A 17725-nucleotide genomic window follows, 5' to 3' on the forward strand; every position below is an offset into this window, starting at 1 on the left:
GCTAAATGTCACTTAAAGTATAAACTATGGTTGGCACATTTTGACAGTAACTCTTTGTTGACCCTAAGTGTGCAAAATTGTTGTTCTGCTTTCACGCGCAGATGTTTTACTGTATCTTGAGTCACCATCGCCATCTGGTGGTCAGTAAGAAAAGCGGATTATATTTATTCCATCCTCTCTTTGGCAACAAGTGGGCATCAAAGGTTTCAGGTTTTGGCTCTTCAGTTAAATTACTGCATAAGGAGGAGTCGTAAACGTAACAGAAAATATTCAGGAAAATTCACAGTGAGCGGGCGGAGCGTAAGAGACACCTCTATGGCACTCGTGTGAGAGTTTAATGTGTCAACTTTCCAGGTCGTTCTTTTCAACATGTCCAGCTGTGGCTCAGTTGGTCTTTCTCCTAATGAATAAAAAGGATGAATACATCAAAAACAAACCACATAAACACGTTGGATTATAATGCAAACACCATTCATTTATTGGTATAATATTTCATAATACTGTATAGGAGTCATTCTGTTTAATACATATGTACTAAGCCTGTGTGTATCTATGGGCAGGCATTTCACATTCAGGTCCAGGTTCAGTGCAGTGATGATCAAGAATCTCTTCATGTCAGATTCTCTTGATCCAAACATAAAAGTAACTGATGTCAGTTTAACACTTTTAAAAGTGGGACTCTGTCCTTGTTCCTCTTCCCTTAGCTCCTCCTCCTCCTGTATCTGTACTCTTCATAAAGTCTTTGATCTCTGTCGTCTTCTCGTAGATAAAATAACTTTTCATTTACTGAGCTTGAATCTCATCCGAGTGGCCTCCCTGAGCTCCTCCTCTGTGGGGCCCAACGTGATCCAGGAGGGAATGCATTGTGGGTCAGCTGTGGAAACGGGCACAGGGGGTCTGATAGGGAACAATCAGTGAGCAGGTGCAGCTATAGTGACAATAAACTCTTGCTCCACTTTTTAGTCCATTATGGACATTCATCTGGCTCCTTGTCTTGGTGAAAAATAAAAAAAATAAAAACTCATTCAGTATCAGATGCTTCTGAGCTTGCAAAGAAAAATATAATAGTGATCATGTCAAAAGGAAGACCTGAATCAAGTAGACCTTGAACAGAGTTAAATGCCTCCAGAAATCTTTAAAGCACCTGTGAGGAGTTTTTAGCAACGAAAGACACTGAAACGAATTTTAATGCTGCGAAATGACCAACAAAAAAAAGCAAGCCCATCAGACTAAAGAGCGACTTATTCTTGTTAGTGAATTTGATTTCTGATTTTCCTGCCTCTTAGTTTCAGACAAAGTTACAGGACAGAGAGGTTTTAACGTTGCTGCAGGTGGAAGAGGTCGGCCAACTTAGTGAACACTTTATATTACCAACGCAGGGCGCAGAGCTGTACTCTGACATCTCCCCATTAATGCATGTCATATTTATATCTATCTAAATCGTACACAGCTTTAAGAAAGATATCAGCTGACAAAAAATATTATTTTTTTCTCTCCCTAATTTTTGATAACGGTCGGGCCCTCATATTCATTCGGATCATTCCTGTCACTGAATACAGTGTTGGATGTTGGGCTGTCAGCGAGCGGGAGCAGGATACTGGATGCTGCAGAACAAGTCTGTGTTTACATTTTCTACACCAAAGGCTCACAGCTAGAGATACGTTTGGACCGTTAAAAAAAAAAAATAAATAAAAATCACTACTTCCTCACGTACACAAACTAAAAGTTCCTCACAGGAGCTTCAACCTTTGGACCGTCTCCAGGGTTTCATTTGTGCATAAAGAAAAAAAAAAAGCTCAAGGTACTCCTTGACTGACTGAAACAAAAAAAGTTTTTTTTGAAGAAGTCATCTCAGATGCTCGGCAGAATAAAACAGTTTGGGTTCTCGGGGGTGGAGTGCATTCATGCTTTTGTCGGTGAAGCAGCAGCGGTAAGGATCCTGATGATGGACAATCATGTTGTGTGGACACGTCGCTAAACGAACAGTTGGGTGTGGGGTCGGAGGGCGCTCGAGGTCGTCTCTGCTGACGGGGAAAAGGCATCGAAGGGACCCTTAGGATACACCCTGTTTGTTTGTTGGTATGTGCATGTTTGTATCCATGTGCGCCTGAGTGTATATAAAACATGAGTGTGTGTGTGTGTGTGTGTGTGTGTGTGTGTGCGTGAGCTAGCTTTGCTTCAAGAGTTCAGGTTATATAGCAGCTGATGCGTCTTCAGACAGACACAAACTCCTCCAGTCCAAGTTCGATCCCCCTTCAAGTGTGCACAATGACATCACAACACAATCCTTCGTCCAGTCTCGGCTCATTCAAACTGATCTCACTGTCGTCAGCACTGATCCCAAAAAGAAAGAGTCCATTCTGTGGTCTTCAAAGATGCAGGAGTCTCAGAGGAAGGGGTTGTGGTTGTGTGTGTGTGTCTGGGACTGAGTGCGAGCTGCCGGTCGTGGAGAGAGGGGGAGGAGGGGCTGCGGGAGGTTGGAGGGAATGTCCAGGAGTCCGGCCGGAGGTTGTGTGAAAGACGAGGGCAGGATGGGCGGGTGGTGGTGCAGAGGGAGGGGCAGCGACGGGCTGTAGGAGAGCATGTGGGGGGGCAGAGGGGACGTGGAGTGCGGTCGCATTTGGTTGAGGGTGAGGCGAGGCTGGTCGCAGTGGAAGGGGTTGGTGGGAGACGGAGCGCTCAGACCTGAAGAGAGGGGAGAAAGAAGATGATCTTTAAAGGTATCATAAGCAACGTTTCAGACATTCATGTAGCAAACATCGAACCTGAACTCCTTACATCATTAAAGCCTGGCTCACGTTGGTACAAAGATCCAACGTTGCTGATCTGCTCGCCGATCGTTGGGGACGCCCCGATTTTTACAAACCTTTTTGGATATTTAGGATCTAACATCTTGACGATTACGTCTCGAGGAAGTCGTGCACGAGTACACTACAACCATCATATATTTATCCTCTCTGCAAAACCCACCAACCTACAGTCTCCTCAACCACCTGCGAGTCCAGATATACGCCGGCGTGTTTGGGTACGCAGGACGGCACAGGTGATCAGTGCAGCACGTCCATGTATCTGTATCAGCTTTCCTTTATCCTACAACAACTTTCAGGAAGAGGGGAAGCTGAGGTAGAAAATGGGATTTGTTGTTGGCATCACAGACCGGTGCTGAAGTATATGTACAGGTCATCTACACTGAAAGCTGCGTTTTATACCTTGAACAGAAACACTGTTATTGAGTCGGGGTTTACCTGAGAGGAAGGGGTTGTTGAGCATCTTGGTGGGGGGATTTGAGGGTATCAGAGCGTCTAAGTTGACCAGCGAGGCCCCTGTAGGTCCCAGGAAGGCCTCCGGAGTTCTACACACACGTGTGGGCGGAGCACTGAGCGGCGGCGCGAGTCGGGACAGGTCGAACATCTCCGGACTGGATGACTCACGTCCATTCACCAGAGGTTTGACCGGGGTGTCGGACCCGAACGGATCCGGCTTCGAATCTGCTTCGCCGAAGGGGTCAGAGTCCGGAGACTTTACCCCAAACAGCTCGTCCTCTGAAGGGAAGAATGAATTTAGAAGTAGATCATGGTTCATAGGTGCACTATGGAGTTCACAATATATATTATTATAGTTATAGATATAACGGAGGTTTGGTGGGAGGGAGTTATAGGGGCGGGGTCAGAGCGACTGAAGGCTCTGATGGTGAGGTGAATAGAAGAAGACCTGAGAGGGCGGGCGGGGCCGTGGATGTGCAGGAGTTTAGACCCTTCAGAAAGTCATTGATGGCCTTCCAGGTGAGGAGCAGAACATTATTTCATGCATCCTGTTTTCTTAGAAGCTCACAGGAGCTACAGTAAGCTAACAGAGCAGAGCCATGGATCTGTATTAGAACCCCAAATCTCTGAACTTATTGCAGCATTCTTCAAATTATAAAACAAAAAAAAAACCCACAGGCTTTTCTTACAGCACTGTTGTAAACTGTTCATAAGGATACGATCACTGGAACCATCCCAGAACATTTATGACGTTACATTTGAGTTTGTGCTGAATGTGAATGACGAAGACTAAGACATACAGACGACTCTGCCAATAACGGAGGCGTATTGCTTCGGGAAGATTATAATTGTGTAGCACTTGAGGCCGTCTGGTGTTTGATTACCTGTGGGACTCGCTGAATGTGGTGAGGAAAGTTGAGGAACCTCGGGTTTCGGCTTCTCGTCTTCCTGTTCAAGGAATGGATCATCTCCGTCGCCATCTGCATGTCAAGTTTAGAACAGCGTTAAGGGCAGAGTGCTGTGCTTAACACGTTTGGACACACATGAAATGAATCTGAATATTGATAAGGGGGGTGTTTCTGTCTCGTACCCCTGTCGGTTGGGCCGTCCCACGCATGATTGACAGGACTGGAGGAGGCGGGCGCTGCTTCCCAGGGGTCTGAGTGTGAGTTTGAACACGGAGCCCACGGATTGGATGCTGTTGAAGATGAGGGAGGGGCCGTCCAAGGGCTGCCAATCACAGGAGTGCTGGAGTGGACCGCTTTGAGGAAGAAACACAACGCTCGATGTTTGGTGATGAAAAGAACGCGATCGAGCTTCTAGCTTGATGCGTCTGTGGAGAGTCACCCACCTACAGAGTCCCAGGGGTTGGATGTGTCGTCACAGGAGGCTTGGCCAGAGTTCCAGGGGTCTCTCGTTGGAGGTTTGGCTTCAGATTGGGAGCCAAATATGTCCACCAGGTCCAGCATGGCTGACTACAGAAGGAGCAAAAAAACACATAGGTGTAATATTTCTTGTTTCGTTCATTCATTGGCTGCCGATAGGCTTCAGATTTTAAGGTTGCACAGTTGGTTTGTTTGGACTTGGCCCTCCTGTACATGCTTAGCCCGCAAACTTTTGCTGCGTTTCATTTCGTCTCGAAAGTCGAAAATTCAGAGTCGCCAGTCTGATATGTCATCAGGAACGAGGAAACTCGGAGAACATTCAGAAGCCCGAGTTCAAATCCAACATGGCTGCTTCGTGCGTCAGGCTTAACGTATTGTAACTTTTGTGTTTATCAGCAGCGCTTATTTTTTGTCTGATGAAATCGATCACACTGAGAGTGTCGGGCTGGTTCTCTCTGTGGACATCTTGTCATTTCATTTTCACGCAGTGTGTTGTTATCGTCTGGTAATAGCAAACAGAAGCTGTCCGTGTTGCTCGCAAATGGAAAAAGGTCAACCTGGGGTGTGACGTCGTTCCCAGCTCTGATATCTGAGTTGTGAGGGAAAGGGAAGGGAGCGTTTATCTAGTCTCCTTCACTCAGTTTAACTTCAGCTTTATTCAAAAGTAAGAGAGGCGAACAACATCACAAGATGAGTTCAGGACTAACAGTGAGGACAGTGCCACCCATTGGTGAAATTACTGTACTACAACACTCCTCACCCCTAAACCTTGGAGCAGCCTCCCTTATTCCATCAGGTCTGCCTCCAGAGGTATTTTTTCTATCTTAGCGTTGGAGTCCCCTGGTCTCTCAGCTTTTCTTTGATAGTGTCGTCTTGTGGATGTTGTGAACTCCTGTATGTAATGTTTCTGAACGCACTGCACAGCGCTTTGGTCATCTGCTGCTGCTGGTTTTAAAAAAGCTTTCTAAATAAATGTGACTTGACTTGAATGGATGATGACTGACGCCTTATCGTCGTGTGGCTGACCTTGTGAAAATGTCAGCGATACATCAATCAGAGAACGACTCCACTTTTATTCCAGGTCTACTTTTCCATGATTTTTTTTCTTCTCTTTTGAGCGTCTGAAAGCTCCAAGATGACATCGATGAGTAACATAATAGAACCAATTACAAGGTAGGGCGACCTTTACTACAAGGCCGCCGCTGACTCTGATTGGCTCTTTGACAGGCCAATGACTAAAGGAGCTGGTGTGCTACAAGATAAGGAGGCATGCTTTCAGGGAAATGTCATGCTGAGCTCAAGGTTAGAGAAGACAAAGTCATTGTGATGCAGCAGACACGTCTTTTCTGTCTCTTCCCGCTAACACTGCCCGCACCATAAACTCTGCTGCACTCTCCCGTCTGCCAGCAACCTCCTACCAACATACCCGCCCACCTCTCCATGCACACACATACTTGGGTAGCGCGCCTGCACCCACACACAAACTGTGCAGCACACACACACACACACACACACACATTTTTAAACTCACCTCCTGTGTCCCTGAGTGGCTCTCTCTCCTGCTCTCATCCAGGGCCTTCTGTAGCAGAGACTCGTCTCCTTGGCGACAGCATTGCTCCTGCAGGGAGCAGCATCGTGACATCATCAACATTTTGATGATGATGAACGCACACACAAAAACACGCTCACAAACACACTGGTCTAAAGTGAAAAGTCTTGGCGACCACGAGGGGCGAATCAGGAGGGTTTCGTGCGGAGGTTGAACCCCGACGTGAAAGAGAGAGACGCTGAAGGAGGAGAGAGGATTCGAAACACTTCAAGAAATGTACAGAGAAGCTTTAAGGTGTTAAACTCTCACTTTCATTCCAGTCATTTTACCGGGGAAAATGAACACAAGACAGAAAGGTTCCCAAAACAAAACAGCTTTACCAAGAAAAAGACCGGACAGAGACACCGCAGGTTGAAGATCGTTACGCAAAATATAACTGAAAAAAATTAAATAAAAGAACTCAGATTAAAGATAAAGAAAAGATAATTCAATCTGAACAGTTTGAGATCCAGATCCAGAGGAGGAGAGAGTCGACTGAGGAAAGAAGAAGTTGGGGGGGAAGTTGTCAGATGGTCATCAAAACAAGGACACACGAGATGGTTAATAAAAGTGAAGGGGAGAGGTTGAGGTGTGTTTCTTTGTGTGTGTTCCAGCTCACGGTCCTCTTGGCTAAAACATGAAGCAGCCTGTAGCTGTGCGTCTTCATCCATCTCTATGGTAACAGGGGAGAGGAAAGGCAAGCTAAAAGAAGGTGGGCGAATGTTCACAATGTTTGTAGCAACATTTTCATGATTGGAATCAAGAGGGAAGGAGACGTGTGCGGCTGCAAAACAGTGGAAGAAAGACTGTGTGTGGTGGGAGGATATGATGACGTACAAGAGGAGCACATTACCATAATATCAGTGTGTGTGTGTGTGTGTGTGTGTGTGTGTGTGCGTGCGCATGTATTGTCCTACCTTCTGACTCTCCTCCCTGCTCATGGCTAAAGCCAGCTGGAGCTGCAGCTCCTCCTCCCCGCTGGTCTGAGGTCGAGCCTGCTCCAGGTCTGAGGCGGCGCGTGGAGACGAGGACGAGGCTGCAGAGGGGAACAAGTCACATTGACTCGGGTTTGCATTAGCTGGGAGCACAGGAAGTGAGGGGCTGATTTGAATATTTCCGGGCCTGCACTGCAGTATTGATAATCTATATGTGGTGGATTGTCCAAAGTGCTTGGCTACAGCACAAAATAGCATTTCAGTCGAGAAACTGCTGTGTATTTTTAACGCTCTCTCCATTTATTCACACTAAAGGCTGTTAAGGGAAGGTTTGGATTTAAACCATCAAATCCATATTTTCATCCCAACATGATATCAAACGACAATTGTGACGGTGATTCTAAATTGTGTGGATGAAAAGGATCTGCAGCTTTTTTTTGGCCCTTTTGAAACATTGTAGGAAGTTAGAGCTCATCTTTTTTTGCAGCCTGGCTCCCGCTGCGCTGTTTGAATTCACCCTCAGAGCTCTTCTTTCTGCCGCAACATGCTGCGGCTGCCTTCAGCCACCAGGCTTGAAAACCTCAGCCCTGATCTGGTTTCATATAAAATCCCCAGGAAGCAGGTTTTTAAAAGGCCGAACAGCTTTGATGCATGTACTTTATATTTATTCATGTTTATATGACAATATATCTGCATCTCTTTCCGTTAAAGAAAAGTGAAGGGTGCTGACATATGACGTGAGTGACATCATCTTGAAACACATGTTAAACTCACAAAACCGAGCTGTCAATCATGATGTTTCATCTGCTCTTTTTTGTATCAAAAAAGAGAAAAACTTGGACATAAATCAGCATGATTGTGACGAACCATCCAGCAGAATTCTGGTTCACCAAACATGTATTTAATGTGTATCTTAACTTGACCCATGACCCATCTGTAAACATGGAGGAGGCGGCGTTTATGGCCGAGATTACAGCCAGCAGGGGGAGCTGCTTTTTTCCAGCCCATTTTGATTGAGCAGCGATTTATTCACGTGATCAACTAATAATTATTTTCTTCTATTCTCTTCTTTGTTTTGACTTAAAGGTTCAAGAAGTGTTAAATAGATTTACTGTTGTCCTTCATCACTCTTAAGGTAAAGAAACATCCAGCACATCCACAGCTGTCACCTTTGACACGAGTGAAGTTACCACCCGACATCTGCAGGGCTCCCTTAAAAAAGAGGTTTTTGACCTCACTGGGACTTTTCCTGGATAAATAAAGGTTAAATAAAAAAATAAAAAAAACCCTGACGCCATCAGACTGTGTAAAAACCACCGTCCTCAGTCATGCTCCGACCTCCGCTGCAAGGAAGTATGGACAACAGGAACGTGAGGAATACTAAGGAGAAATCCTTCCTGCCTATAATCCCATATGCTCTTTTGAACTGTAGATAATAAGGACTGATTGATCCAATGATTGACTGATTGAAGTGTCTGCTTTTTTGGCTCTCTGGCTTCAGGGGACGGAGGGATTAGCATTCAACTTAGAAGTGCATGAGGGATGCAAGACAACTAAATTGGACCATCTTCACAGATTGAAATAGCATTGTAGGGGTTTTGTTGACTTGGAAGTGTCGACAAAAGAGCAGATGAAACAGCCACCAACGAGGCTCAGCACGCCACGCTCAGCTCCAGCAATCACAGTTAGAGACGAGCTTGTGAAGATAATGGATTTCTAAGCAGGCAAAGAAATAGATTTCCCTCAGGAGAGGATGAAGAACATGAAACTCCACAGACACTCACAGTTAAAGGAAGAGGGAGAGCCTCTGGAGCGGCTGAACTCCTCCCCGTACAGCACAGCCATGCTGGGCTGACTGGTTCGCCTGCCTGGGTGGTAGGATGGTGGTATACCTCCATACACCCCTCCACCTCCACCCGCACTCCCACCCCCACCACTGCCTCCCCCAGCCATTCGCTCCTTGGTCTTCAACGCTTGACTCCTCTCCTGGCGGAGTCGCTCCTCGTCTCGGAGGAGACACACCAGCTGGCGAGCTTTTTCCCTCACGTTGGCTCCCTGGTCTCTGCCGTCCCGGTCCACGTATTGGAAGTCACGCAGAGTCTTGAAAAAAAACAAAACAAAACAAAACCAAAGACCAGATATTTGAGAAACAACATCAACTTGACGGCACATTTAATATTATCAATGAACTGTTCATCATTTATTCGAAGCTTATTCCGTTGTTTTTTAAAGATTTCCTCATCAACACGCCTTTCTTTCATTTTGTTACAGCTCACGTCCTCCTGAGATATAACATCTAATACTGCATATCAAAGTGTTTGTCATTCGCCTACGCTGCTGTTCACAAACCATGTCACTTTAAATCATGTTAACTTCACTGCACAGAAAGTCTTCATTGTCCTGCACAGTTCACCTCACTCCTCCTATCACTGATCTATACACCTCCTTTTTGTTTTGTGTGTATCTTATTGAATCTGTTATGATTTTCATTGTGTATTTCCTACTTGCTCCTCGTCTTTGTGCTGCTGCAACACCTGAAAACTTCCCCCTCTGCTGATCAATCAAGTGATGCTTTCTCAAGCTGTACACGCTTCAAGATTCCAGGACAGTCTGCCCCTGAAATCTTCCTGAGCTGCTCTATCAAACATGACCCACAATGGGGGGGGGGGGGGGTAACATTAAAAGGATGCTGCAGAAGACACAGTGTATTGTGTATGATTGTTTCCAATACATCCAAGAGAAGAGAACAAAGCAACAGAGATGAAGCTATGAATACGTTGTCCTTGCTTCATGTAACTGAGAGTATAAACCACAGAGTGGAAAGTAGAATGAAGCAATTTCATCGTGTGCATGAAGATCAAACTGGTCGTGCAAAATGTAAAAGTCACCACCATCAAATTACCAACTGTGTTCATGCCTCAGCTCACACTGTATGCCTCCAGAAAATGTTCCAGAAGGAACCCCAGAAAGAGTGAAAGAGTGTGTCTGTTCCAATCGCACACGCAGCTAGAAAATGTTCAGGACAAAGACGAAGACTATCTGTTAATAACGTAAAGTCTTATTTTCCAAAGGTACCCAGGAGGAGCAGCGCATGTGATGATGATCCACATGAACAAACACAAATCAAGCACGAGTGTCATGGTCGTGTCCCCTTCAGTACCTGGATCGTGAACGCGTTTTCTCGGCACTGCTGAGCCACTCTCTCCGATCCCGTCTTCAGCAGGTAATCCAACAGAGTCAGAGCCTGGAGGACAATCCGGATTAACACCCTGATACTCCAAAGTTAGCACTTCCTTACATCTGAACATTGAGGTCAAAGAGTAAGGATGCATCATAAACATTATTTATCACTTCTGTACAGGGACATGTGCAATGACATAAATACAGGACAGTCAGCTCATGGGTGAGAGGATCTGTGTAGCAGACAGCTCCACTTCATAATCAGATGAGCTCATAGAACAGAACATATATTTATGGGTGTGTTTGTGCATGACTATCATAGGTGCAGTGCGTTTTGAGAATTGGACCTCAGATGACGAGCAGTTCATGGAGCCGTCAGCAGCCTCATGATATGGTAATAGAACACGTGTGTCCTTCACCACCTCCTCACCTTGTACACGTGTCTCCAGTTCTTGCCGCTGTCGTTGAGGCGCTTCCACACCATGCCCATGACCTCGGCAAACGCCACCACGTTGAAGGTCAAGTCAGCGATCTCTGACATGAGCGACGAGGACGGGCCCCATGGATCGTTGGAGGTGGCCTCACGGACCTACACACCCCCATCAGAGGAACGAGAAACACGTCTTCTCATATTTACCTTGCATGTGTATCATGTTCTCACTCACACAGAGAAACGGTGGCATAAAAAATGGCATTATTAATGACAAGAAGCCAGAACAAAATGACAGATATCAAGGGCACTTCTTCGTTTAATTTGACTTGATCACTAGTTAACCTTTCATCCAGGTCGGCCACATGAAAGCAACATGCGCACCAACAACACTTGAAGAGAGCATCGACAATACCTTGATCTCCGCCTCTGAATAATTGTGCACAATATTCTTCACCTGCCGGCGTAGGGCTGAGGTTGTCATGGCGACAGGTGACAGAGGATTTGGAGGAAAAGGAAAGGAAACCAAACAGCCGACAGTTGAAGAGAGGGGTTGAGAGGAGGGGAGGAGAGAGGAGCTGTAGCTACAGCAATGGATGCTCCACTTCTCTGTCAGGACGACCCTGGAGGAGAAAAGATAAACAAAAAAGGATATTAAAAAAACAGCAATCACTCACTTTCATGTATTAGTATTTCAATGGTTCTGTGGTTGGATCCTAGTTTTTTTTAAAGCTTGACATTGTGCATCACAGCCTTGATGGGACATTCAAACCTGTAAGGGTGGAACTACAAATCCCAGGATTCCTGTGGCCCTAAAACTAAACTACATCTGAACTCATAGAGTGCAAACTATTTAGAAATGTCCTCTTGTGTCCGTGAGTTATTGTGAGTAACGCTGTGAGCTACAACCGCTTCCCAACTCGGGATGTAAATTCCAACACATAGATTTTACAGTTAGCCAGGTAAATGTGACTTTTTTTTTTTTTAACAATCTTAGCCTAGCATATTAGCATGCTAAAATTAGCTTCACGCGAGTGTCAGAAGTTTTGTGGATATACTGTATGTCTATGTCCTGTACCTATGTCTTCACTTTTGTCTGTTTTCTAAGAGTCCTTTCAGACCCAGCCACCCTCCTCACCTGCTCATTCACACACAAACCTCGTTTGATTGGCTCCCAGCTCACGAAGTTCACTGTCAGTGCGTGGCCTTCGCTTTTTATCCTCTTTTCTATCTTGACCTTTTGACCAAGTCTGGGTTTTGGATTTTGCCTCAGCATTACTCCTTTCACTCTGTTTGCCTGCCTGGATTTGTGTCCTTGTATTTTTTGTGTGAAGACTGCTGCTACTGAACCGAGTCTTTACGTTTGGGCTGATTTTGCCATCGATCTTTGACAATGTGTGGACAAAGAAAGCCGATAGGGCTTCATGGCGGTCATGATGTTGCAAAGCACGAGTGAAATAAAGTCTGTACTTTTTTGACTAAAACACTAAGCAGTATGATTAAGACTAATCCCAGCCCTTAAAGAAGTGGTTTATAATTGATGCCCACTCAGGAAGTAGGTCAAACAAAAGCTCCGGCACTCAGGTGTCTGATGAAGCTTCTTGGTGGCTTAATTTATTTAGGCCAACACACACATGCAGCTGTGCACGCACACACACACACACACACACACACACACACACACACACACACACACACACACACACACACACAACCCATTTTCTCTCCCAAATTCACATCACAGAGAGAACACCAGGGAATTGATCATTAAGGGTTTCTGTGATGCTTCTCCCTCTGCCTGAGACTAAACCGTCACTGACACAGATGGTACTTAACCCACATAACCGAAACTGTGGTTTCTTCCCCAAACCAAACCAAGAAGAGGTTTTCTTCTCATCAGCCATCGACTCACTGACACTGTGCCTGCATGATACATTGTGTCTGTTTTTGATCTGAGGAGAAACTCTTAGCAGACTACTCTAAAAGTCTTTTTCACTGCCGGACACACCTACCCATTCACACACTGATGGAAGAGGATGCTATGTATAAGGACCATCAGAAGTAATCATACCCATTCGAACGTTCCAGATGATGCAGGAGCAACTTGGGGTTAAGTGGACATGTGGAAACTAAGGAATCAAACTCTTGATCTTCCAGATGAGAGACAGACTCCCATAATGGCAGATAACCAAAACAGTAACCAAGTGAAGACAAATCTCCGTCTGGGTTTGTTGTTCTTCGCTCTGTGTTCACACTGGAGCATGTTTCAGACTGTTTTGTCCCCTCCCTGTCCAAACGTTAGCTCTGCCACCACCTGGAGGAGGAGAGACGGCCCCGCCCACTCAGGGCTGCTGTTTGTAGGGGCATAAAGGTGAAATGTTGTCCAAGGCAACCAATCTAAACTAAAGGAAAGTTTTTAAAAGAAACAAGAAACTAATCCATTTCAGGGCAGAATGAGCCGGAATTCATTCAAGTCCTTTTATCCTGTTTATGGTCAGATTATTATTAATCTGTCCAGCCAACAAGTTTTGGTTCATTCTCAAATCCAAAGAAACTTCTGGGTAGTGGATGATCCACTCAATCTCCTGAGCCATAGCTTCACCCCCCACTCATGAAAGAAGAGAATATACGGTACATGAAGAAACAAGTGAAGTAAACAGACAACAGCGTGAGATCAAGGGCTCAATGTGGACGCATCAGAGTCTGACTCAACTTTTTGACTTTGTCTTCAATCACTGACAGAGATTTGGTTTATTGTAACCTTTTAGCTTGTGCATGTGATTTAAACTGCAGACTGCAGCTGCTAATGGTGTGACAGTATATTACTTTATTAATTACTTTGCATAACAATAGGGTTGTTTTTTTGTTGTTGTTTTTTAATCACTCCCTGTGATACGGCTGCTTCTTAACAGCTCACGATGCTGCCACATTGGGACGAGTCACTGGATGCCCCATGCTGCATGATAGTACGAATTTCTGTTGATACGTTCAGTTTGGATATATCTTGTAGAGAAAACTTTGCTGTGAGCAGACCATGATCTATTTAGAGAAGACATGACCATATTGGGAGAGACACACGAGGTATCATGAAAGTATAAGGTTTTGCCTCAGTAGACAGTTCAATGTTAAAGTGCTCCTCAGATATAGGAATGACATTCAAAGAGTAAAGGTCATGTGTTTCTTCATACCATGTACAGAAGTATCTAAAGTGGGAAGGAATTTGTGGCATCTGTTGTACTGTATATAAGGGCTCTACCTCCATTGAATAAACGTCTATTCCTCAGCCTGCACAACGTCTCAGTGTATCTGTCAGAATGGAACCACGGCCGTGATATGCTGCATGAGTACAATCCAGTCTGTTGATAGATTCAGCTTTAGGGACAGTTATATTATTCAACCCATCACTGCAGAAAAGCAAACATCAGCAGAAGCCCAGAGGAACTGAGACGCACAGAGCAGGGACGCAAAACTGTACGGGGGAGTAACGTGTATGCATGTGCAAGACAGACACAGAGAGACAGAGAGGCTGAGAGAGAGTGAGGGAGACAATGAAGGGCATGAAGTGCAGCTCTGCAACTTCCAACATGTATCACCTTTCTGCATAATCAACTGCAGCCTTGGGTTCAGGGTACACACACACACACACACACACACACACACACACACATACACACACACACACACACACACACACACACACAGACACGGAGATGCCCACAATAACATTCAAAGGTTATTAAAGGTTGGTGCTGCTGTATGAGTTGTTGAAAACTAGCGTGTTTTTTTTTAATCTGAGCCTCACAGTTACAAAGTTAAGTGACCTCTGTGTGCACAAAAACAAATCCTGTGAGGAAAATGAATAAAAAGCCCCCAAAAAAACCTTTATAAGTTTTTTTTTGGATCATGATTTCATTATTATCGAGCAGCTCTACTTGCATCTGACGTTATTTAAACCAGTTTGCCTTGAAAGAGCTCAGCCAGCAGAAGAAGTCAATCCTCATCATTAAACCCAAATATTCAAGATGACACAGATGACTCGTGTTTTGAATTCTGATTAAAAATAGGGGCTTTGTGAGCATCAGATGGTGAACCGCAAACATTCTCCTCTGCTTTTTTGGTATTATTCTCCAGAGCGTTATGATCACTGCACTCGAACACTTTGTTGACGACATGTTGGTGCTGCTGGCTCCTGAACAACATCCAGTCACTGTGCACGGACAGTGAAGAAACAAGCCTTCAAATCACCCAAGTTTAAGCAATCCAGAACTGTAATACCCAACAAAAATACCTGACAGATCTCAATACAACGTAAGAAGATTTATAAATAAAATGAGGTAGAATATTTTTATGAACAACAGCCCATGTCAGTGATCAGTGCTGCACTGAGTCTGAGCTTTGAACGTTTGTGTAAAGCTGGACGCACACGAGGACATTGTCTTAAAAATGTGGGAGACCACAATGTAACCGACACGAGATCTCACAGAAACTCACGCGATCAAACGTGACTTAAAGAGCAAAACAAATGTGGAGGACGATCGACATGGTCGGCTGGCTCTCCTGCTGTGTGTTCTGTTTTGCAGCAAAAAAAAAAACAGGAAACGTGAAAAACGATACTTTAGCCAGTTTGGGATGTTTGTGCATTCATCTGCATTTCATGGACTAGAAACAAAAAAAGACATAATTAAGTGTCACACAAGAGGGAGTGATGTTGTAGTCTGAATATCGACACTGCTGGTTTCAACGTGGCCTCAGCTCGTGTCGAAGATAATCACAGCAGTGTCAATATTTAGTGCACGATCTCAGACAGGAGAGTGACATTGTTGTTTTTTACGACAGTTCTTCGACCAGCGTAGAAGAAAAACAGTAAAACCCAACAGACTGAGGCTGTGTCCACACCACTCACTTAGTCCCGACCGCTCATGAAAGTCCTTTGAACCACAATGCATGATAGTATATTGCTCAGATAGTGACCATTGGTTGTACATGACTTTTCACAATGCATTGTGGGATACATTGAGTGGACTATATAGGGTATGACTATGCTCTGTTAGAACTCAGACAGCCCTAAAAAAAACTATCAGAGAGTGATTTCAGACACATCCTTTTTTTCCTCCACTGTTTCAACTAGTTCCACATATTAACAAAAATGTTCCTGTTGCCAAGCAACGCAAACATTCTCCTGAAGCTGTGTTTGTGTCCATGGTTACCACAGTACTTAGTTTTATGGAGCATGTATTTGTTTTATCGCGCATTAAGAGTCTGATTTTTGTGATTTAGAGGTAAAAAATAAAAAAACAAAAAACATCCACTTCACAAGACAGGAGAATAAAGAGAGAGAGAGAGAGAGCAATGTGTCCAAACGTCAAGATAAAGTCCTGCACACTGTGCAACGTGCAACAAACATTTAATAGCAACATTTCAGTATAGACCTTCATCCGGGGAAAAACAAAGGAAAATTCAGAGCTATTAGTTTGATTATTCAGGACAAAATGGCCATATAGTGCTACACTTTGTGAGAAGTCCCATTGATGTTGTTACTGTTCAATCAGAATCCTCGGTCAGAACCGTAATGTTTACAGTCTATGGTCAGAACCGGCTTGGCTTCTTGGGTTTGTGCTAAATCTTCATCCAGTCCAGGATGAACTCTGACATTTATTTCAGTTAAATTATGTCACTTGCCAATGACCTGTATGGTTACTAAAGAAGAGAATAGCCTGTAAGTGTGCTGAGTGTGAGTGGGCGTGACAGTTGTTGCACACACTGTGGGCTACAGCTCAGTTTACAGTGTATTTGATGAAGTGTCAAGCGCATGTTGGTGAGGAAGTCATCCAGGGACACACTGCTCTGTAAATAATGCAACATCTCTGTGGACACAGTGAGAGCATCTACGGGGCTTTTAGTGGGATGCGGACACATTGTGTGATTCACAGCTACAAGCTCTCAGTGAATCATCTGTTCGTGGTGACTTGAATTCATTCACATGAGGCCACTATACATCACCTCATGAAATCATCCACTGGAGTCGTGATGCTCAAGCATTACGTGGAAGTATATTTTAGCCTGAGCCTTAATCCCCCAGGACAAGTGAACTAAGGGGATATACTATCCTAAACACGGCCCGCTCGCGTGCGTCAGAATGCTCAAACCTGGAAATCTACGTCACTCCGTCGTTCACGTTTATGGTTGCGCATGCGTGCATAGGCAGCAGGTGTATGTCAGGTGACGATAGAGTGGAGGAGGGCGCCCGTGGTGTGTCTGCATTATGCATAACATTACTCAACCTCCCTACACATTCACACACGCACACACAGATGCACACACACACGGTCCATGTGCGGCTTCAATGTGCAGCCTCTATCCTGTAAGGCCAACCGCGGGGGCTGTATGGTCAAGGTGCTGGGAAAACAGACTTTAATTCTACTTTGTTGTTGATGTTCATATCTGCAAGCAAGGACAATTATTGCCGCCAAAAATCCAAGGAAACCTCCAGGTCATTTGAACGGCATGCAGCTTACCTTGGCCATCGCTCATCTCCCACTCCGTTCGCTCAGCATCCTCGCCTCTGCCTCCTCCTCTCCAAGTCCCGTTCAAATGCCCTCCTCTGGGATCCTTGGACCAGGGCGATCACAGTTACCGGCTCACGCGTCTATACCCGGCTCACGTCACAGAAGCCGTGAGGCGTTTTGTTTTTTCCTTTTTCCCGAAAGCCTTAAATGTGGATGTCAGCGCCTACAGCCCAGCCTGCTGCTGATGCTGCGAGCCACTCCGGCAGGCAGTCAGTGCTAAAATCCGCATAGGACAAGGATAAGCCACAGCACACGACTCACTCACTCACTCCCTCCCTCCCTCCGACCCTCTCACACGCATACGGCACCGGCAGTCCACGCACAGCACAGCACAGCATCACTACGGGATGCGTAAAAAAGGAGGCAGGGACCGGGTGC

General features: G+C 45.1%; 1 protein-coding gene across 1 annotated transcript; it reads right to left on the reverse strand.

Moving 5' to 3' along the window:
- Nucleotides 1-1521: 1521 nt before the first annotated feature.
- epn3b (epsin 3b) lies at nucleotides 1522-17725 on the reverse strand. Its single transcript, XM_079337038.1, has 12 exons — nucleotides 17297-17725; nucleotides 11197-11404; nucleotides 10782-10940; nucleotides 10332-10415; nucleotides 8956-9271; nucleotides 7154-7272; nucleotides 6180-6266; nucleotides 4615-4738; nucleotides 4354-4524; nucleotides 4148-4243; nucleotides 3246-3542; nucleotides 1522-2685 (listed from the first exon to the last, which is right to left on the reverse strand). The coding sequence occupies exons 2-12, from the start codon at nucleotides 11263-11265 to the stop codon at nucleotides 2387-2389; spliced, it is 1821 nt and encodes a 606-aa protein (XP_079193164.1). The 5' UTR covers nucleotides 11266-11404; nucleotides 17297-17725; the 3' UTR covers nucleotides 1522-2386.

Source organism: Symphodus melops (assembly GCF_947650265.1).
Source record: "Symphodus melops genome assembly, chromosome: 2".
Lineage (NCBI taxonomy): Eukaryota > Metazoa > Chordata > Actinopteri > Labriformes > Labridae > Symphodus > Symphodus melops.